The 23,689-nt window shown below is 43.2% G+C and overlaps 1 protein-coding gene across 3 annotated transcripts; it reads right to left on the reverse strand.

The window, feature by feature from the left end:
• Window positions 1-96: 96 nt before the first annotated feature.
• On the reverse strand, window positions 97-23,295 carry PDGFRL (platelet derived growth factor receptor like). Of its 3 annotated transcripts, none has more exons than XM_065696440.1 (6): window positions 23,165-23,288; window positions 13,903-14,197; window positions 6,141-6,292; window positions 4,406-4,699; window positions 3,965-4,104; window positions 97-840 (listed from the first exon to the last, which is right to left on the reverse strand). In XM_065696440.1, exons 2-6 carry the CDS (start codon window positions 14,193-14,195, stop codon window positions 652-654), a joined length of 1,068 nt encoding a protein of 355 aa, XP_065552512.1. In that variant the 5' UTR covers window positions 14,196-14,197; window positions 23,165-23,288; the 3' UTR covers window positions 97-651. The 3 variants fall into 3 exon arrangements, with proteins under 3 accessions (XP_065552512.1, XP_065552494.1, XP_065552503.1); XM_065696422.1 differs by having other exon boundaries at window positions 22,860-23,288; XM_065696431.1 differs by lacking the exon at window positions 97-840 and adding an exon at window positions 1,991-2,416 and having other exon boundaries at window positions 22,860-23,295.
• Window positions 23,296-23,689: the final 394 nt, after the last annotated feature.

Raw genomic sequence — 23,689 nt, forward strand, 5'->3', positions numbered from 1 at the left:
AATACGTATTTAGTATTAACCTTCCCCAGGAATGAGAATTCTATGTGTTTGTCTTTATACATACATGAAATGCAAACACACACAAACACACACACATTTACATTTTCATAATATTCAAAAATTTAATTACTCTTGCAAAATAAACATTTGCTATTGGCTAATTCTGTAAAAAGAGGTGGTTTTTGTTTGGTTTTGATATTGTTTTAAACATGTACAGTATTCTCAACTCTAAAATTGCACTGCACCAGAAAGCTAGACCTGCTGGGTGAATTTCTGAGGATATTTCATACCCTCTCAGTTCTCACATACATAAATAGGCACAAACAATACAGCAGGTTAACCTTAGGAAAGAGTTTGAAGAAAAAGACCATATGCAAAGGAAAGCCCAAGAACACCTATTCCTAAATAAAGTAAGCCCTATGCATATTCAGGCATAAACTTTAATGCTTCACAGTAGTTTTATTAACTCACTACTGGTGGGCATAGGTAACTCTCTCTTGGCCTGTCAAGCTACTGAATATGGAATGCATTGATAAAGCATGAAAAGAGACAGTGATAGAGAAAAACATCACTTAAACATTACTAACGAAAATAAATGGCTGTAGTATTCAAACAGCATACAGTTCGTTCCATGCCCAGAAGCCTCTCAAATCAATTTAGTTCAACTTTAGTAGCTACTGTTGTTTCTCCTTGCAGGTTCTGAGCTATACAAATGTAGTTTCCAGCATCTCTGGCTTCAAAACCCTCAACAAGAAGAATGCTCTTTGAGATTCTTGTGGTATGTCCAATTCCTCTGTTTATCAGTCTCCAGAAGTTCTGGATGATCACAGGCCTCTCAGACTGTTTAAAAGAAACAAACAAAAAGGACCAACCACATAAGAAAATACATGATTCTGCAAAGTGCATTTAGTGACATCACCTTATCAAACCCTGAAGCAAGATGTCAGGTAGCAGGAAGCCTATAGCAAATTGCCTTAAGTGAGGAAACTGAAGGTGGCTGGCGGTTGCAGCAACTTAGTTACACCAAGGAAAGCTAAATACAACAGCTCTTCCACTTAAGTGCAGATACTGGTATCTTTAGATTAGCAATGGCTTGCCAAAGCTCTGCCTAGAGCATATACATGAACTCAATTGCAGGTGTGGGCCACTTACTAAGGTTGCCTTTGGGTACTTGAACAAAGAGGCAAGCTATCCTGGGTGAGACATCAGGAAAAACATGTGAGCTTATTTTCAGACTGAATTTCAGCATGCCTCCAAAAAGAAGACAGCAGCAGCATCAGTCAGTTGACCAAGTTCTACCTAGTTCTCTTTAGCACAGATAATAGCTTTAAATCACGTGTTGCAAACTAATGCCTCCACCTCTAGCTTCAGAAACACTGTATAACATACAAGCAAACTGACAATTCACAAATCCTTCCAAATCAATCCTCAAATTATGCTCTCAAGAATGTGCAACTTCAAAGCCAAAAATACAAATCAGGATGCTTAGAAAGATGTTTTTTATATTGCAGTGGTACTATATATAATTGGTGCTTCCCCCACTCCCCTTTTCTAAAAGTGAATTCTCTGATGGACTCTTTATCAGGTCACACTCCCAGGCACCTCACGAATTTGCAAAAGCCTGCATGAGAAAAACTGGTCCAAAGACAGTCTCTTCCCTTCCAAAAGCCATTATGCTAGTCAGCAGCTTCAGTCAATAACCTGGATAAAACTGGTAAGAGAGGCTTCTGCTGAGAACCCATCTCTTCTTGCTTCATAAAATAGCTCGTTTAGCTGTTTACCAACATGAATGCTAAGAGGCTTAAGCTAATAGTAGCAAGAGGGTAAACCAGACACTTATCTAGTGCCAGAGCTACAATCTCACACCTGCAAAATGACCAGTCCAGGAGAATCTGCCAGTCTTTGTGAAGCTCAAGGGATGCCTAAGAAGTGACACACAGTTACAGCTATAGCAAGAACTTCTTTTGCTCACAATGGTCATCTCACCCAGAAATTCTCAACCCTTTAGAAGGACTCAAGCCACTCAGCAGAACTCTACCTAGCAGAGCACGAACCTGTTGCCAGCCTGAAAATCAAGTGCTACCACACACATAATGCAAGACTATGTTAGTTCTTAAACAAAGCAAGGAGAACTTCCCTGACCCTAGCGAAAGTGAAGGTAAAGGCCATGTATGGCAGAAGCTTTCTGCCAGGTTGGGCTCTCGCTAGCCCAGTTTTTCCTCAAACTAATTGCCTTCTGCTTTGAAGCTAGTTTCAGGGAATCATATTAAGGAAGTGGATTGGTATGCATCAGTAAGCATTCACAGCAGGAGACGGAGCAGATGCAGTTGTCAGGGAGTGGCAAGGGATAAAAAAAAAAATGTACAAGGGAGAGGTTAGTGACTACAACGATGGGGGTCTCTCCAATGCAACGTACCTAGGAGCAAGCAGAGATTGAAGTGATGCTTCTGCTCAGGGATCAAGTGTTAGGTGACAGCCCAGGTGCTGGGGAACTAAAGCTGTCACTAAGCTCCCTGCACTGAAAGCAGCTGCAATGAAAGGAAACATCCAATAAATCTTAGAATTCTGCCAGTCTCTTTTCTTGCACAAAAGAAGGTGTATCTATCTGACCAGAATGACTGATGGTCCTCTCTCTCTTCCCTTCACCCCTACCTTTGCAGTATGAGAACAGTTCCTTAATAAATGTTAAGTCTCCAACATGCATACAGTGCTTCTACCCTGACATCTACTTAATCATTTTGCTGGGTCAGAAACCCAAACACAACTTTTCCCTCCCTATCCCCAGGCACAGTTGGAGCTGAGACTGCTCACTCTAGTGATCAGTCTTTCCCAGAGCAGTCAGGTCACAGGCCAGTCTCTCTCTCTCAGCCACCATGTGCCCTGCACTGCAGCATGCACTACGCACATGGGAGATCACCTGCATGTATGTTGCTGCTCATATTCAATCAGTGCTACGGTCTCCATCTTAGCAGCTACAGCAGGCCTCTGGGCTTTAGATTTGAATTTTCTCAAGTCGAGTAAGCACTGAACTCCAACCACTCACTTAAGCAGTTACCTCTGCTGCTAAACTACTTAATTCTTTGCTGCCTCAGGGACACCAGTGTTGATACAAGTACCTCCTTAGAAAGTTCTACATGGTCCCTTGACAACCCAGCACCAGGAGGGTTGGCAAGTGGAATACAATGCAAACCCTCAGGTCATAAAGGACTCCTTTCCTCTGGTGAAGGGTTCCATCTTCCAGCAGTCCTTCCTGTGGCTCCTGGCTTGCTCAGGATAAACAGCAGCAGAATGAGGCTGGTTAATAAACAAGTCCCTACTGGAACTGGTCAGGGTGGGCAGAGGGAGAACAGAGGGGATCACCAATGAAGCCAGTCAGATACACCTTTTGTGCAAGAAAAAGAAGCAAAGTTCTAAGATTCACTGGATGTTTCCAGCAGGTTCATTCAAGATGAGGCGGGGCAGAAGCAGATTTCTGTGCTTCTGGATGTGGGCAGCAGTTAAACTTAAAAGACTCTGTGCTGTGATGATTCATGTGCCTGAGCCACAGAGATGGAAGGTGTATCAAATGCAGAGGCATCAGTGAGGATTTATGGCTTGCTCTAGAATACCTTCCTGACGCTGGCTGGCTCTGACCCTGTCTGAAGATTTTCTTTGTAAATGCTGCCAGAGGCCAAGTGTCTCTGGAATGGAAACCCGAAGAAAGAGTGAGCTTTCCCGAGCTTGATCTTTACTAATGTGGGCAGAGCTCTCCAGCTTTGTTCCTGTGCTACTTCAAGGCTCTCAGGGAAAGACAAGGGAAATTCAAAAGGAACATGCTGCCTCCTCCTGCTAGCATGCCCAAGCTAGCAAGAGGCAGACACCACAATGTGAAGGAATTTTTACTCCAACTCTAGACACTGACTGGCATTGAAGACGTTACCTTTACAAAGCACACACCATTTCCGCCAGGGCATACTTCTCTTACCTCTTGCCCTGGGTACTGCCACCTGAAGTTCACATCTACATCTGGCTCACCAAGGACTGTGCAGATTACATGAACGCTGTCACTGACATCTGCTCTGCTGGATGATGCTGAAATTGTGGTTGAGGGCGGGCCCTTGGGAACTAAGAGACAGTGTTTGGAAGAAGAAAATTAGTTTCTGAAGTTAAATACACTGATAAAGCTTAAGAGTCTATTTTTGCCTCTGCTTGCTTATTGCAACAGGTAAGTGATGTGCACCGGCAGCTCTCCCCTCTACAGTGGGAAACTGCTGGAATTTAAACCTACAGTTTTATCACATGTACTTCTAATCAAGATTTTAAAATTCTGTGATTATATATTTTACTTCTTTTTTTTTTAAAAGTATTGTTTGCTAAACAACGCCAGTAAAATGTCAGCATAAGCATATAGAAAACTGCAACTTACCTTCTACATACAGTAGGTGATACTTGATGGAAATCTGAGGTGCTCCCTGTGACTCTGCTTTGCAGTAGACAATACCCTTATGATCAGAAGTAGGGTGCTGGTAGACAAAACCCTTCTTCACATCATAAACAATATCAGTTCCATCTGTTTCAATTTCTTCGGCTGGAAATTCCCTGTGCAGAGTTACTTTTGCTGAAGGAGTAGTAACACGACATGGGATGACTGCAGGTTTATCTGGGTTCAGGTATACAATCTCAAAGTAACTGGGAGTAGGTACAAAAAGTTCCTCTTTATCTGTGCAGAAGAGTCGATACAGTTAGAATATTTACATCTTGGCTTAACAGAAAGAAAAGTACATATGACAAAAGCAAATAGCTATAAGCAGTATTAAAAATTACCCAAGGCTTTTTGCTTTAAATATGCATCCACAGAAGAAAAAAAAAAATAGCAACTTTTCTAACCTGTGAGTATATATTTACATAGCTTACATTAAACACATTAAATCAAAAAGTATTCCTCACTGCAATCAGATTTTATTAATCTTATGAAAATCTTTGGAATTCCTTTTTGACAAGTTTCCAAATACTCATCTGGATCTAATTCTATTCACTCAACCACTTTTAAAGGATAGCACACATAAACCCCCACCACCACTGGTAAGATAAGCACTACTAGAAACAGATATTCTTTGGAGCTACAGCCTTTTCATACACATAATTTTAGGAAACTGTTTGATTTGCTTCTCTAAGTAGGTAAAATATTTAGCACTATAAGAATGAAAGTTAAAGAGTAGTTCCATATTTGGCATGCTTCTTAGAAATATGAAACTGAAATTCCTCTTTCTAGCACAACTGTTCATATAATAACTTCAGTGGAAAGTTCATTCCAGCCTTTCTAAAGGAATGTATCATCAGAACATTAAGCACTTCTGATCAATGGCTTCTGCACAGTCTCGTGGTCTAATTCAACTCCAAAACATACCACAAGCAACCCTAGCATAGGATTTTGTACTAAAATATTTGCTAGCCAAGAATGGTTTCACTCTGATCAGGCAGCAGACGTTGTTTTGCCGTTCAGAATGTTCTCCATGAGAAGGACAAGTGAACCATTTGATTACAGCTCTGATGTACCACGTAGCAGTAAACTCTGTGCAGTTACCTACTATGACCCTATTCGTGCAGTGTCAGGGCTACAGCCAATCTCAAGCTCTGTGGGACAACACATGTACTTAAAAGTGTTTTGCCTCTCAACATGCTACACAGACTCTTGAGAGAAACCATGGCCTTATGAGGATCAACGAGGTCAAGACCTAAGTCACTACAGGTAACTGGAAGGGGTGGGGAGAGGAGGAAGAAGAGTCTGTGGGGTCATCTGAATGCTGTGACAAGATGAATCATCTACACAGATTTATTTTCTTTATCCAGACACATTTTCAAAAATAAAGCATTTTTTAATTCATTTTTTAGAGGATGCTCAGAACATGTTAGTATTTTCAGAAGTATTTGCTTTCCAGTGCATTATACATTATTTTGGGTACACATTTAGCATAACCCATAGGGAAAATGGACTCATTAATCACACTAAGCAGGTAATTTTCTGCTCACCAGCACTGTCTTCCTTAACAGCCACTAAAACTGTGGAAGAAAAATCTTGACAGTGAAATCACTGATGTAACTTTATTCCTGTCTTATTAGCAAATATATTTCCATTAATAAACCCCCAGTGAGTTAATTACCTGTGAAAAAGATGTACGTCGAGCCTGTTTTAGTCTCATCCTTCCTGCATTTGTTACCACTGCACAGCTGAAGCCAGCAGCTATATTCACCTGTGTCTGCTGCAGTGGAGTTTGCGAGGATCAGCTGACCATACCTGTCAAGCTGCTTTATACTGGAGACAAGAAAAACAAAAGGCACAGAAAAGCACAGATATATGTCTGTGTACATTTCTACTTCATTTTTTTATTCCTACTCTGCAACTGACCCACCTTTTGCTTCCAGAGCTATGCTGAAACTTCCCCTTTTGCTTCAGCAAATACCTGCTTACATGAGTAGTCCTACTGATTTCAATTACTCACAAGCACTTGCTAGCACTTGTCTTAGCTCATTCTTGAATTCCTTGTAGTCCCCGTTTTGAAACTGGGCTGTGACTGCTGTGACTTGTTCATCTATGTTTTAGCTCCATTTGTCCGTATATAAGCCTGTATTTTCATGCTGCAAGTTAACCTACCAGCATTCCAGTCCTTTTTTGATACCATTAACTGTAGCACTGTTTCAATAGTATGTAACAAAGATAATTCAGGACCATTAAGTAGCAGGTACTTTAATAAGAGTCTGTTTGATGATTTATGCTTGCTTTCACTGTGGACACCTTCCCATCTTTAATATACTTTTCCAAGTTTCCACTTGCAAACACCATCATAAAAAGCTTTTAGCCCAGCTTGGATTTGTTCTGCAAGTCATTCATTTCGCATTGCCTACTCCTCTGCCCTAAGCCACCTCACTGGCATCCTCACTGGAGTTTCCTCATCACCCCTCAGCTACTACAGAGCATGACCCTGAGAACTGCTGGAGGCGTACTGGCAGTGTCATCATGTAACTACACAAAATACAGCCTGTGTGACTATTTCAGACTTGATTTGCTTTTTTCTCCTCCTGAATTTCCCAGACACATCTCTCAATGGACTGACATTTACAAACGTGCAACTATTTCTAAATATGTAGATATATATAATGTAGGTACTGGCAATGTTTCTAAGGGTCAAAGGTCCTATAGATGAAATTCAGCATCTACAGTCTCATTTGTTATTTTCTATTTTGAGGTTTGCTTTCCCTGACTCTTTCTTGCAGACAGATGGTGTTACAGTTGGTAGTCTGATGTGCTGCCTTTGATGGATTGCAAAAGCAACAAAGCAACAGTACCAGTGCTTGGGGAACCCTGTGAGGACAGCCACTGTCAGTACCGACGCATTTCACTGCTGCTCTGACCCTTAAAAAAATGTTCTTTTCAACCAACTGCCTTTACATGGTAGCACATCAAGAGCATGAAGGTTTCTCTACTTTCCTTTGCAAGACACCAAGTTACAAGGTCATTTCTGTTCTAACCAAGTCAGGAGAGATCTTTCCAGTTTTAAGCATTTGATAGTGAACTTCTTCTTGGTGTTTCAAACAGGCTCTGCATGAAGTCTGAAGAGCTCCCATACTCTCATTCAGCTGTGGATTCTCTGAATATCTGTTGTTCTCCCATTTCTTCTTATTAATGCGGCAGTTACTCTGTAAGGCAGGTGACTGACTGAATCATTTGGTTTGAGGATTAGCATGCTTTGAAGAAATTCTTATCCTCTACACCACCTTGTCACCACATAAGAGTGGTGCTATAGACATGCCTGACTGTACCATATGCTCTAAATGTTATGTTACGTTTACATCTGCATTTCAGGCAGAATAACTGCTTAAACAGAGAGGCCACTATTTCTAGCTACATGAGCTTCCCAAACTTCTGACTCCCTGGGTGTTCTGCTAGCAGTTTGCACTACTACCAGTGATCATAAACAATGGCTTGTGCAACCCAACATTCGGCCTCCAGCCAAGGCCAGTAGCTTAGAAATTAAACACACACCAAATACACAACACAAACAGGGCTAATTGAGAACTCTCTTTTCCATTAAAGCCCTCAGACAGCATTAATACATTCAGCCACCATGGGGCAGTTTTGAGGCCTGCCTCAGGAAACAAGCTAAATCATGTTTCCTACCTGTTAATGTGCATGTCCTACATGACATCATCCAATTCCACTTTTCAGAAGCATGAGGTGCCCCTGCCCATGACAAGGGGGTTGGAACTAGATGATCTTAACGTCCTTTCCAATCCTAACTATTCTATGATTCTATGTAATCATGGAGCAGCAGCATTTTTATTTTTAATATATACACTACCTTGCATTATAAATTATCTTCAGTTTTTGGATAGGCTTTGAGAGATTCCTATTCATGCAACAGATCATGCTGTGTATCACAACCAACAGGAAGAGAAATCCAAAACATGTCCTAGTCTGTATTATTATTTAGTTTCACAGTTCACATTTGATAGGCTACATGACTATATTAGCATAAAATATTTTGCAAGTATTCAGTACTAAATGTCAACACTACAGATATCATTATGCCAGAACATTTTTCCCTCCAACCATTAATGTAGACACTGAACTATAAGCTTGAAATCTCAACAGAAAAAAATAAGGTCAGAGTTAATTAATTACTGTACAGTGTGTTCTACTTAACTGAGAACTTGCTATCCAGTAATCAATGGAAGTAGTCTAGTGAGGTAGCCATCCACAAGCATGCACTAACAAAATCTGGGAACAGAGAGCTGAAGTGATGAAACTTGTGATACGACCACATTAAGCAGACAAAACAGGCCATAAGGAGCAAATTATAAACAGTAAATCCTGCAGCTGACCAGTATTTCCAGGATAATTTTCATTTCATTACTGTTTTAGGTGCTGGGAAATCTGACTCAAAAGCCAAAAATCTGCTGTGCTCTACATATCACTAGTAGAAACGTTGTATATACAAACATTTCAAGACTGTTTACATGAACTAGAAAACTATCCCAAAATCCTATTCCATGTATTCACCTTATTATGCTTCAGGTATTTGAAGTTTGAAAGATCTTTGCCAGAAAAATGATGCCAAGTTTAGAAGCTTTTTAAAAAAAAAAAAAAAAAAAAGACAGAAATCAGTGTACACAGCATTACTTGAAGAGCACCTAGCAAACTCCTCTCAAGCAGCTGCATTCATACTGACAAAATAGAACTTATCTCCAGCACAGCTCACTAGTAGAGGACATACCGTCTTGCTGCTTCACACGAGAAAAACCAATCCTAGCTTTCAGACTTCAGAACACATGGAACAAAATGAATTCACTTATACACATGAGCACAACTGCTGTCCCACAAAGCCAGGAGGAGCCCGCATTCACTGAAAGCAGTAAGTTTGCCCTCCACAACATACAGGTTCCTCAATACTTGCGAGAAAGCTCCTGTCCATACATCCCCTGCACACACATATGATGCACATGCAGCTCTTGCCCCACCTCTTCCACTGCAGCAGTTCCATTTCACATAAGTTTACTTATCGGGTAAAGTTCTGTGATTAATACAGCTGGTCTTCATCAGGAAACCCAAACTCCAGGCAGGCAGAGCAGAGACTGTATGAAGTTAAAACTGCCATCATCTAGAGCAGCTTTTTGCTATAACACATGAGAAAAGGAAAATGTGCTTGTCCTTGTTTTTCTTTCATCCCTCTCAGTTTCTGATCCTTCTCATACATTGCAGATCCAGTTTCTAGGCCAGCCTACTGTCATTAATTTGTTATGCACAGTCTTACAAACCAGCATTCCAGCCCTTCTGTTACAGAGGTGCATGACCTACCTTTGATCATTAACAGGCCCCAGATTTTCAGCCAGTTCAGCCAGTACACAAAATTTTCAGACTAGAAGTTCTCTGCAGGGTGCATTTATGCTGCACAAGGCAAGACAGCATTACAGATAATAAGCTAGTCCTGGAGAAAGCTGCTCTGTGTACTTAACTCGGGAGCCAACTTTGCATGATTCTAGCTTCCTCCCCAGAGTTGCACTGCATGCTGCAGTCACTAAAGCAAAGTAAATAATTCCAGTGTGTACCGTTATTTACTCCAATTAGGATAGTGGAGAGGATTTCTCCTCCTGCTCAAAAAGAAACAGCCGAAGTACCTCCCTCCTCCTTTCACTCAGCATCTTTCCCTCCACCCATATGGTAATTTTAGCATGTTAACAGCTACCGACCTATTAAAACCTGAGACTCTCTGGTGTAGCAAGCAAAAATATCTTATTTAACAGGTTGTAAAGTACACCCACAAAGACAAACTCAAAGAAAACATAGCCACTACTACTACAGGAATGGCTTTTCTAACAATAATCTCTTCCTTCTTTGAAAAGTCGTATCGTGATCCAGGCTTCTGTAATCTCCTTACCATATGGGCGAGTTAAAAATATGATAAGCATGGCACAGAAACAAAACATCTGGCTTTTATCCCTACTTCTTTCTGCAATTATCCATAGGAAATACATTATATGGATGCTAAATTTAATTATTTGCAAACCAAAACACCCTCTTCTCCCACAACTACAGAGAGGAAACCAGAACACAGTGAGCCTCTTCAGTGTCAGCTCCTGCCCTGAAGAAGAGTTAACAAACTCTGCAACCAACCTACAAATGCCCTCGCTGCCCTGAACCTTAAAGGTCTTTTCTGCCTCCTGTAACTGCAATTCTGTTAGATGTCAGGGTCCTTAAATCCTTCTCCCTAGTAGCAGCTAGAGGACATCAGCACTTCCAGGAGATACAAAAAACCTTGCTTATTGTTAAAATTCCCACCAGACGAGTTGAATTTGTGCACCCCTCCTATTCAAGGAAAACCATGAACTGCATACCTGAGCATCTGTTACTGTAGACTTACAAATGAACAAAAGAATCATAGCCCTTAGTTCACAGCAATTGCATGGACCTCATCACCACTGTCCCTCCTCCACACTTATCCTCTGAGCCCAGCAACAGGCTCTTTGACTTTCAGTTATTGCCTCAGAGCTCAACCACTTCTCCCCTGGTGCAGTCACCAACTCTGGTTTGCACCAATGCCCCACCTCCAGCAAGACCAGCATGAAAACACAAAGTAAAAAGAGCTCAGCCCAGTTAGTTAGCTTGGGTTTTACCCCACACCTAACTGGCAACAAAGGGATTACCCTCAGACTTGGTCTTTATGCACTCAAAAAATGTTAAAGGATACAGGACATAAGTCTACCTAGACAATTAAACCATTTTTGCTGTAGGTTATTTGATAGTATTTTTTCTGATTTCCCCCCTTTGCCCTATATTCAGGTTTTGTTTTTAAATAATTAATGTAATTTCAAGTTTTGCCTGTTGCAGTTGGTTATTTGTGCATGGTCTTGTACGCTGTGAGGACCATTTGAGCTCCTCCAAGTTAACCTTTGCTGCTGCCAATACACTTACCAACCAAGCTAACTAAATAACATGCCCTCTTTATGCCATTTCTACTTAAATTCAAATCAAAGCTTTCTAAAGCCACAGAATACAGATTTCGCATTCTATAAAGCAGACTTTGTTTCACGTGCATCTATTAACACTAGAAAAGATCTTGAGATAATAACCATTAGCATTATCATGCTAAAAATGCGATGAAAATATAACCGCACATGATCCTGCAGTCAACTGTCACCATAAATCATCACTGTTCTGTGACTTTGAAGTGTACTACTCATCTATGCTTCCAATTTCTTAAGTTAATTACAGGACCTCCTGCTTATATCTAAAATTGGTGACTCAGTCTATACTTACTGCCTCAGTAACTTATTTCAAAATATTTTTTCTAAAACAAAGATCATCATGTTTCAATACAGACACTTAGGTATAAGCCTAGCATACTTCTAAAAGAAAATACACAGACAAGTTATATCCACCCAGCCAAAATGTTTTATAGCAATTTTTTGTCTGACATTATTAATTTCTGTAATATGGTTAAAAAATTACAAATACTGTGAACATGACTGAGAACAGAAAAGGTAAATTGCTGAAGCAACAGAACCCCAAACTACTTCAAACTACAAAAGGCTAAACTACACGATTAGGAAATGTGTATCTTCCCCCCACCCAAAACTACCTTAAATACTGGTATTCTGTCCCATGTGCATTACTAGAATAGTACTTCATTTTGCAAGAGAGGAACAATCAAATAACAAACTAGCATTCACAGTCCTCTTCAAAAATGTGAATACTTGCCTTGCTTTTGTTCAGTGCCAGATGCTAATACTCAGACGGCATGACCTGCTATATATACAGGACCAAATCATTCCACCGACCTATTTGCAAATGCACAAAACATAAGACACACTTGAAAACAAGAGCCAGCACACACATGGCTCCTGTTGATGTTACTTTGCAGGCCCAGCTTTGGGTCGCTGAAGACCAGGTCTGTCCTGCAGCTGATAAACGCCATCTACTGGAATACATCCAGATAAAACATTGCAAAAGAAAAAGCAACAGTTGTTTAAAACGGGACACAAGATCATCTGAGAGCTGCTGCTGCAATAAGCCCTCAGTAGAAACAGGCTTGCTGCTGTAACTTACTATGACAGAAGCACTGCACTAGCTACAGAGGTTTACTCAGCCAGGGTAGCTCTTGAACTCCTCAGCCATCAGGGGACAAGCACATGAACACTCAACAGAAGAACTGGCTTATGAATGTCAGGATATACAACAAAACAGTGTGTAACTGCCAATCTTCAACACTCTTTGAAAGAGAAGTGCAGAGTGGAAGAATATATCTGAAAAATTAATTAACTGGGTGTGACTGTAAAGTAGCATCATCCCTGTAAATAAGGGGAACGGATTACCGAGATTCAGATAACCTCAGCCAGTTGTTTACGAAGAGCATACACACTTAATTTAGGAACAAAAGGATAACAGGAGTTGATTTCCTCATACCTCTGTGCTTTTCTCACCCAATAATGAAAGAAAAGCTCCTTACAGTTCATTCTTAGGGCATCATTCACAGTGCTCCACAGTCTCCTCACTTTGTGTTTCATCTTTAAGGAAGTGATCCTTCCCCTCTACTCTTGCCCTGTCAGACCCCACCTGGAGCACTGTGTGCAGTTCTGGTGTCCTCAACACAAGGACACGGAGCTGTTGGAGCAAGTCCAGAGGAAGGCCACAGAGATGATAAGGGGTCTCTAACAACTATTTATGCAGTTTCCTTTAAGATGTCACTACATGGAAGAAAAACCATTCCCAACCCCAAGGTGATTATCTTCAGCATTAAACTCTGCCACACCACAAACTTCACAATCCCTTTTTTTTCATACAAAGATAACTTTGACTGAAAAAGCAAAGGCTGCTCTTACTTGCTCCTTAGCATGGTGGCTGGTGTATGTTTTTTGCTAATTGAGAGATCCGGATGCTACAAGAGTATCTTATTTGAGCCTCTTCAGGAAATTAATCTTAGTGTTGCAGGTGGTGGCTACACTGGCAACCAGTACAGGCCACCAGCAGCAGGTCTCTGTAGAGCTACAGAGTTGGTAGTGAGTACCTGACATCACACACATCGACAGTTTTACTTTGGACTAACTCTAATATGGCTCCCTGTCCATGGTTAGAGCACACTGGTGTCCTGCTGGACCTCATCTTCTATTTCAGATCCATTTGAGGGAAACCTAGTTCACACATACAAGACTATTCCACAGTGCAGATCACACGGCAGTTAACTGGCGATGTCTGAAAGATGCTCATCCTTTTCTGCTGACATTAGAAATCATGAGATGAAATACCTTGATTGTAAAAATGTAAACAAGCAAATGAAACAAAAACCCCAATGGACTTGAAAGTGGTGGTGGTGTGTGTGTGGAAGTTCTGGATTTCCCCCCACCCCCTCAAAAACATGAAAACCAGCTTACCTGAGTCTGGAGTCTTTGAAGGTGTCTAAGTATGAAGGATAGTTCCAAGTAACATTACTCCCCTTGCATCGCAGTTCTATGCTTTGTCCTGCAGACAGGCTTAAAGTAGGAGCTAGTTTTTGGAAGTGACCTTTATCCATCACCTGTGTCAGGATGGACTGGGACTTCAAAGAGGAGTCAACAGATTCTCTCTCCTTCATTTTAGAAGCTTTGGGTTTTACTCTTTTGTTCACAGGCTTAATTTTGTTTTCCCCGGGTTCTTTGGGATGCTTACTCTTTGCAGGCTGTCCCATAACTAGTAAAGAAAAGGTAGCAATGTTATTGATTCGGAAAAGGTTACACAGTCATTTTGCAAAAAGAAATCTTCCTTACCACAGAGAATAAAATAACTAAAGGTTTGTTCTTCCTATAAAGGATTCATAAAAACAAGTAAGAGTTAATTTCCATAAGTTTCTGAAGTCTCTGGCATGACCTATTTTCCTGAGGAAAAAGAAAAAAAACCAGCCAGCTTTCAATATGTGGAAAAATCTATACTTAATAGTTGACATGAACAGACAAATATGTGAGGTATGAGAACTTTAGAAATGGGAAGGGAAAGAAATACAGCATTTCTGTCTCCAGTTACTTTTGTCTTTTCCACTTCATGTCATTGTCATTTAGTACACAACACTACCCAAGTTCTCCACCTTCACAAGGATGCCACACACCCAACAATTCTGCATGGCCTTTTCACACACACTACCAGGAGAGACACATGAAGAGAAACTTGCAAGTGTGAAACTTTATGATGATTTATAATACACTGACAGCGAGGTAGCTTTCTTCTTTTCAATTAAGTACTGTGAAAACAAATTGCACTTCAGTCACTTGGAGGTAGTATTTAATTCATCACCTTTCTGCTGCAATAGCCATTTATTTTCACAGTCCAGATGAAAATAGGACCTTATTTAGAGGCAAACTGTAGATCTACCTGCTAGAGACAACAGGGATGCCCTGCTGCCTTTAAAAACAAAGCAAGGGAAAACTAAGGCATCACTAATTCAAGAAAGGTAAAATAAAACTCCTACTTTGACTGACAGCAGGAAGCACAGATCTTCTGCAAGAGTATAAAACTTTTGCCCCAGACACCAAAAACTCCAGTAACTGCCTGACAGCTAATTCACATTGAACACTGCCTTTCCACATGAAAATGCCCGGGTAATTTATTGTACAAATCAATCCAAAAGCTCCCTCTGCAATTAAAAATAGCCCTGCTGTATACTGAGTTAGCAGAATTAAAACTGGTACTGGCTGCAGCATGAACAGCAGCACTTCCAGACTCCTGCCACTGATGGCTCCCATGACACTTCCTATACCCTGCCTGGACACCTTGCACTGCTTCAGCTTTCCACTTCCGTAAGTCCAGGCTGAGGTACACCACATCTCTTAAATGGAACAGAGCCATATGAGCACAAATTTTAAAAACAGGAAATTCAATCTGAGCATAAGAAAACATTTCCCATTTTACTGTGAGGGTGATCAAGAAGGCTGCCAGAGAGGTAGTGGAGTACCCATCAATGGAGATGCTCAAAACCCAACTGGACAGCGCCCTAGGCACCCTGCTCAAGCAGCGGGTTGGACTGGATGATTCCAAGAGGTTTCTTCCAATCTCAGCCATTCTGTGACTCCATGATCCCAGCATGAAGAGTAAGGCTGCCTGTGTAGAAGCAGTTGCCTTCTGGTCTCACACCAACTGGAAAATAAACTGGAAGACAGCAACGCTGTAGTTACCTTGGTTTGCTCAAGGCATTCTGAACTTTTCTGGAATTGAGGGAATGATGGTAACAAAGGAAAAATTCAGAGAATGGCTGCTGCCTCCCACAGCAGAGCATGAAGTAGGGTTTTTCTAGTCACTCAGAGCACATTACCCTAACAAGTGACACAGCGTGTGTATTACAGGAGCAAATGATGCTGGAGCATTTATTCCTGCATTACATTAGAAAGGCAACAGTGGGTCAGGCCAAATGTTTGCCTAGCCAACATCTTTGCACTGACACCATCCAGCGCTAGATGTCAACCAGGGAACAAGGCACCCATCTTTGCTCCTTTCAGACTAGCCTCCTCTTTCCCAAGAGCTTTTAGCTTAGGGAATCTGTGAACCATAGTTGCCACTGTTTTGATGACCTTGGTGGATTTTTCTTTCATTGATTAGACGGGTCAGTTTTCAAAGCTACATACATTATACATAAATATGAGATGCCTTCTAGGTTTTGTATTAACTGAATAAATATCCATGGTTTCTTCAACAGCTTTCTCTGCAGCACCTGTACTTAAGCAAAATTTAAGTGTCTTTCAAACATATCCTTCCTGGATTGACAAGTCCTACTCTATTTATTTTTTCCCTGTAAAGAATACATGTTACAACAGTTCACTTACATCATGCTTGGGTAATGAAGACAAAAGCAGACTGCACACCAGGTTCAAGATACAGTCACCTCACTGTTGTGCATATTAGTGGTGTCTTCTTTCATGTCTAAAGAGCTCATTACTTTTCAAGAAAGGAGTATTAGGAGCTGACTTTCTCTAGAATAATCCAGTGTAACTCCAAGATCACTTTCCTAAGTAGAACCATTGGTTAGAATTCCTAAGTAGAAACCCATCAATGTGTGTATGAAGTTCAAATCATTTGTGTTACTCTGCACCTACAAACACAATTTTCACTGCCCAGTCTTTCAAAATGGAGTAATCCTTCTGCAACTCTTTGCTGAAAGTTCTCTTTTCTTTTAGCAGATTTATCAATATGCTGAGAAGCATGTGCCTTACAAGACCCCTGTGAAATTCAGCTGGATAAAAACAACTCTATGCTCACATTGCAAAACCTGAAGATTAACTCCTACTCTTTGTTTTCTATTAGTTATTACTCCATTAGAGGTCTTGCAGCACCTTAGTTCCCATGGAGCCTTTAACAACAGGCTTATGAAAAGCCTTCAGGAATCCAAATACATCAACCAGCTCATCCATGGCCACACTGTATAAAACAAAACAAAACACACTTCTGAAGGGGGAGAAGTGGGCAACCACATAAAGCCGTACTGACTTCTGTATTTCATTTATTTATTCATGAGTTCAATTTAGAGAATACAGAGATCTGACTTTGTGCCCATACCTCCCTCAAAAATCCTACAATACTGGCATATTTTTTCCCTGGAAAGGAACAGTTACGTGATAGGTAATGCATCCAAGTTAAGACTTCAGGGATTTCAGATTCGAATTTAAGTCTCAGGTGTATATCATCAACTCACTGCACTTAAACGTTGTTCATGTTGTTGATTTTCTCTAAAGCCAGTTAGTTTGGCATATTAATGAGAAATGTCCTCTAATGATTCTCCCTATAGGCAAACATTCTGCCTTGGAGCCTGCTATTACAGTGCTCAGTAGAATACTGCACTCAAGGTTTCCAATATGCTTATCATGTCACCATTTTGCATTAAAACCTCCGTAAGCATCTCCATAGGTGCACACCATTGAGTTTTTAAGTTTCAGCTTCTGCAGGTGTTCTTTCTTACCCCTGTTCCTACCAGCCTTACAAATTCTGGGGCCACCTCCCCCTGCCCCACTCCAGCACATCACAAAAAGAAAAGGATTTATGGCTGGTTTTATCCCTTGTGCAAGCTGTTTCTCAAACCCTTTTTATCTGCCTTATTCTGGTTTTTATATTTAACCCATATGTGAGTTAATGGGCCTCCTCATCTTATGTAATTCCCCCTTCCGAAATTAAATGCATCAATTGTTTCTTTGGCTTTTATTATTCCTACAAGAATATTAAAACTGCAGTCTGGCTGATCTAAAGCAACATCTGAATCCAATTACCTGAGCAGTGCTCCAGATCAAGTCCAGAACTGCTGCTTTCCTCAGGGGTTCTCCGAAATCATCATTTGTGCCATCTAAACAATTGCACTCGCCATCAAACCCAACATGTGTGATCCAGCCTACGTGAGCGTAATTCTTCCTTTTGCTTTTCTGTCCAGTCCTTCCTGCCCCTCTGATTTTCCTTAACAGAGTGGTCATTCCCTCCATCACACTGGGTGGTCAGTTAACACATTAGTTGTTCTCCACTGAGCTGGTATTTCAGTCCAGATGACTTTTACTGACCAAACCCACCAGGAATCAGATTTAACACTAAAGCTTTCTTCAGCACATACTGCCACTTCTCCTTCGGGCTGAGCTGTTCCATCTTTCCCGTGTAATTTGTGCCCTAGTATTAGAAGGTCCCACTGACAGACCTGATAAACAGCTAAGCATCCCCATTTCAAACTGGCTGTTCCTATCCCCTGTTGCACTTTCCAAATCTGTCTGTTAGGTTAGGGTTAGGACGCATAAGCTTTGATCCAGCCACCCGTTTATTTTTACCCCAAACTCTACTGAAATGGGACTATTTGTTTAAACTACTCTTGGCCATCTCTACTACATTTCACCAGCCTCAATCCTGACACTTGTTTGAAGGCACATGGATCATAAAACCTCACCCCAAAAAAATGCATCATCCCAAACTGTGTGCTCTTCCACACCTGACACTCTGCCTTTAAGAAACTGCTAAGGACTCCCCTATGAAAGCTTTTCAATTTTAAGTGCCAGAAGCCTGGTTTTGATTTTCTCTAGACGAAGGTCTTCCTTTCTGCACAAGCTCCCTCTGTTCCACGCTCCTGTAGCTCCCAGCAAGTCTGAACTTCCTCTTATACCACACTCCCAGCCACACAGTGAGACTGTTGTCTGTCTGACCTTGGACTTCCCTGCAGGTGACAGCAGGGGCATTTCAGAAAACGCCATCAGAGGAGCTTTTATGTTCCTACAGAGAAAACCTGCTTCTGCCTCTCTGCTGTACCTTCCCGAGCGTGGGGAATGTTGCACAAGAAGCTGCGCCAGCAGACCTGGATGAAAGCTTGAACACCCTGACCCTCATCAGCTGCAAACCATGGGAACCAAGAGGAATCAAAGTTAGAACACCAAGATAATTTCCGAGAACTGTAGATATTGAAACAAGTAAAGTTACTGAAAGACAAGATGAGATGCTGTAGCTGGGACTTTTCAAGGAGCTAGTGGAAAGTCTCCAATGTGGGCTGAGTGGATGAAAGAATGTGTGTTCAAGGAAAATGAAAAGTAATAACGTAGCAGAAAGTGGAAACAGAAAAACGTGCTTACACATCTAAGAACAAATAAGTTGTTCAAGCAAAGGTGCGTAGACAATAATGTGACTGGTTGAAATAGCACGTGATCGGTAATGTCATTGGCTGGGAAAAGCGTATGATGTTGCAAAAAGTACCGAAAAGAAACTAACCCATGCTAACAATTACTAACCGCTAGGCAGGGGTCTATAAAAAGCCTGCAAGCTCACTCAATGAACTATTTCAGTTGCACCACAACTGGAGTCCGGGCCTCACCTGCCACACCTGAGAGGTGAGTTGCCAAGCAAGTAGTGACTGTGTTCCTCCCCAGCACTTCCTGTCAGCCTGCCCAGGTATCTACTGACACCACCACTTCTGTACCTCACAATTCTGCCTCATCTCATCACTCAATTAAGTATTGCTATGCCCAATAAATAAACTAACTGGAACACAGTCTATCACTTAAAATAAAGAGGACACACAATCAAATCTCTCTAGAAACACAGAATTCCACTTCTTTACCCAAACTGTAAGACTTTCCCAGGGAACAGAACAAACTCAACAAGCCTGGTTATGCAAGTACATGTTGGGATACTGGTATTATCTCACTAGATTTATGTGCAGAGCCCTCAGTGTTTTAATCTAGCAATGGCACTTATTAATAAAATTAATAAAAATAAAAAAATAAGACTTAGTAGAAAAATATTGAGAAAACTTCTTTTAACCTCTGATCAGCCCCTAATGCCGGGTCTAAGATGCACTGTACTGATTTCCTCTACAGCACTACATTCATGGCCCCTACTAACAGTCTCCAAAGCAGAAGACTACGCACTGATATGTCAAAGAAATACGCCGTGCAGCACTTCTGCTCCTGGTTCACAGTATTCCTCTCATCCTATCATTTACCATTTGCTGTCCCTTGTTCTCACAGATATTACATACGCGACAATCCCCAAATGAGTGTTAGTCACACAGTCCTAGAAAGCGTCCAGTTTAGACTTAAGACAGACATCACCTATGCCACATGCATGTTCCATCAGCTTCACAGCTGCACATGTTATAACTCAAGAAGGTTCCTGATCTTATTCAGGTGTCCACTTAGAGAACTGCTGAAGAACAGAATGAGCAAGGTCTCCCACAGGGACAAAGGAATCCAGCTCACTGTCTGCCAGACCTACCATTCCATGCAGCCCCATGCTACATCTTGGCAGCATCGGAAACGTCTCAACTCATTAATACTGGTTAATTGCTCCTTGAAAAAAGAATAAATCAAGTGAGAAGTTACCTTAAAGAGTAATTCTTAACCACCAGGATTAAGATGGGAGGGAAGAGCCTTTGTGATCACAACTAACGTAACAAAGCAGGTTGGCCACATCTGTTTGTGGTACTTCAAATGAAAAGCTAATAATCCAAACACTCATACAGACAATAGATGGTGACACAAACTGGAGGGACATATTTCACTGTTCATTAATAACACAAGCTAAATTAGGATGGCTATTTTGAAATCACAAGGTCTACATGACACCTCTAGCTTTATACAAGGAACTGTCATTAAACACACCAGGTTACCTTCTCCCGTAGCTAAGCTCATGGATGACATAGCGGTAACCACCCAGTCAAACCTCTACATAAACTAGACAAACTAAGAGCACAGGCCTGGGAAATCTTTTGCCCAAGTTACAACCCATTTCTCATCGTGTGCTTTTATTGCCTCTCACAGAATCACAGAATCCCAAGGGTTGGAAGGGACCTCAAAAGATCATCTAGTCCAACCCCCCTGCAAGAGCAGGGTAACCTACAGTACATCACACAGGAACTTGTCCAGGTGGGCCTTGAATATCTCCAGTGTAGGAGACTCCACAACCCCCCTGGGCAACCTGTTCCAGTGCTCTGTCACTCTTACAGTAAAGAAGTTCTTCCTGATGTTAACGTGGAACTTCCTATGCTCCAGTTTACACCCATTGCCCCTTGTCCTATCACTGGATATCACTGAAAAAAGCCTAGCTCCATCATCCTGACACCTACCCTTTACATATTTGTAAACATTGATGAGGTCACCCCTCAGTCTCCTCTTCTCCAAGCTAAAGAGACCCAGCTCCCTCAGCCTCTCCTCATAAGGGAGATGTTCCACTCCCTTAATCATCTTTGTGGCTCTGCGCTGGACTCCTTCAAGCAATTCCCTGTCCTTCTTGAACAGAGGGGCCCAGAACTGGACGCAATATTCCAGATGCGGCCTCACCAAGGCTGAGTAGAGGGGGAGGAGAACCTCTCTTGACCTACTAACCACACCCTTTCTAATGCACCCTAAGATGCCATTTACCTTCTTGGCCACAAGAGCACATTGCTGGCTCATGGTCATCCTCCTATCCACCAGGACCCCCAGGTCCCTTTCCCCTTCGCTACTTTCCAGCAGGTCACCCCCCAACCTGTACTGGTACATGGGGTTGTTCTTCCCCAGATGCAAGACTCTACACTTGCCCTTGTTAAATTTCATCAAGTTTCTCCCCGCCCAACTCTCCAGCCTGTCCAGGTCTCGCTGAATGGCAGCACAGTCCTCTGGTGTGTCAGCCACTCCTCCCAGTTTTGTGTCATCAGCAAACTTGCTGAGGGTGCACTCAGTTCCCTCATCCAGGTCATTGATGAAAATATTAAACAGCACCGGTCCCAGCACCGACCCCTGGGGAACTCCACTAGTCACAGACCTCCAGCTAGAATCTGCGCCATTGACCACAACTCTCTGCCTTCTTCCTTTCAACCAGTAATAGGAAAATTAAAAATAGGAAACACTTTTCTTGACGTGGTAATGCACACCCACAGAGTGGGTCTTTCAGCACGAATCACCACCTGCACCACACTGATCTGGACATCAACTCCTTTGTACTTAAGTCATAAGAAGAATGGGGGTAGGAAGGACTTCTGGAAGTCCTTTCCTGCCCCTGTTCAGAGCCTTGTCCAACTATCCCAAAGGCTGGAGACCCTACAGCCTCCCCCAATAACTTCTTTCAGTGCTTAAGAGCTCCCAGGGTGAAGGACTTACATTCTCACAAGAACTTTTCCCTGATGACCTCTTGGGCTGCTGGTGGCATCTACCTCTCTGACTCTCACCACGCACCTCGGAGCCTGCCTCCGATTTCTCTACAAACCCTTCCACAGGCTACACAGGCCTTCCGTGGTGAAAAATAATGGGATTTTTATTCATTCCTTCTGAACACGTTTTAGTAAGTTTGTTTGCATTCTGCACGATGGAAACCGCCTCTCGCCTAGTTAGTCTTTAAAAGGAACGGTTATGACTACCCCTTTCCAGTCAGAAACTTGCCTCCTTCCCCACCAAGACTTCATCACAACCTGAAGCTGAGTCAGGAGTGGAGCCTGGCTCTCTCTACAACCCAACAACCACGCACAACCATTTAGTCCTTAAACCCGAGCACCCCATCCAGCACCGACGCTCCTCCGGGGCCGCACGGAGATTTAAGCACAGCTCAAACATCGACCCTGAAGAGAAAGGGCGGCTGGTGTGGGGACAAACACCTCCCGCCATAACCCCAGCACACACTGAACCCCGTCTTCAGTCCCGGGCTCACAGCCTCGGCGGCTCGCTGGCCACAGACCAAGAGCCGCCCGCCTTCCCCCAGCCTCTGCCCAGCGGGACGGCAGCCCCGCCGCCCCCGAGATGGCTCGGGCCCGGCCCCGGGAGCTGGCACGGCCCGAATGGGGCAGCGGCGGCCGCGCTGAGGGCAAGGGAGGGGACCCAGCTGCAAGGCAAGCCCGAGGCGACTCGCGAAGCTGGGGAACCCGGCGGGGGTCGCGGCTCACCGTGCGGCAGCGTTTCCTGCAGCAGCAGCAGGCTGAGGAGCACCCAGAGCCGCATGGCGCGACCGGCCGGCGCGCTGCGCTGCGCTGAACCGAGCCGAGCCGAGGCCGCAGCGGCGCTAAGAAGCGGCCTCGTGGCGCCTCAGCGGACCGCGGCGCGGGGAGGAGCCGGCCGGAGCAGGGGCAGGGGCAGGGGCAGGGGCTGGGGCTGGGGCTGGTGCGGGCGTGTCGCGGCTGCAGTGCCCCAGGGCGCGCTCGCCGCCCGGCGCTGCCTGGCTGCGGGAGGGAAGAGCCGCGGGGCGCAGCACCTGCAGCTGCGGTTCACCGGTCACTGCTGGGCTCCTCGGGTCGGCGCCCGCCGCCGTAGCTCCTCACCGGGCAGCTGAGAGCAGCGGCACAGCCCGCAGCGCGCGCACACGGGAGTGCCTCCAAGCAGTCGTGACCCCGGGGCCAGCTGTGGAGGCTTACTGCTGGAATCACCTCATCCGTGGCAGCTGCTCCATGCCGCACGTAGCCTGGCGCAGGTGGAAGCTGTTTGTCTGAGGGCCTGTCGCTGGATCTGCAGGGAGCAGAGTGATAGGTTGTGTGGCACTTGGTGACCCTGTGGGTGGGCAGGAGGCACACGTCAGTGCTGGCCTAAGACAGCGAAAGTACAGTCGAACTATTGCGCTCGTTCCAGCCTGCCACAGCAAAGAGATCCCCAGGTGCTTTCTCAGGACAAGTGGAAAACCAGGGGAAGTATCTATGCATTGGTATTTAGGGCTCTATAGTCCATGGCAGTCTTCATGTACAATTGACTGCGTGCAGGCATCCCTTCATTGCTGAGAGATGAA

This window comes from Lathamus discolor, chromosome 1 (assembly GCF_037157495.1).
Source record: "Lathamus discolor isolate bLatDis1 chromosome 1, bLatDis1.hap1, whole genome shotgun sequence".
In the NCBI taxonomy this organism is placed as follows: Eukaryota; Metazoa; Chordata; class Aves; order Psittaciformes; family Psittacidae; genus Lathamus; species Lathamus discolor.

Bases quoted from the DNA above. Each gene is read 5' to 3' on its own strand.
- PDGFRL (XM_065696422.1), bottom strand. From the start codon at position 22,914: ATGCGGCTCTGGGTGCTCCTCAGCCTGCTGCTGCTGCAGGAAACGCTG. The intron at 4,700-6,140 runs GTAATTAACTCA...TCTTCTGCACAG, and splicing joins GACGTACATCTTTTTCACAG to ATAAAGAGGAACTTTTTGTA. The intron at 841-3,964 runs GTAAGAGAAGTA...TCTTTTAAACAG, and splicing joins GGCAGTACCCAGGGCAAGAG to TCTGAGAGGCCTGTGATCAT.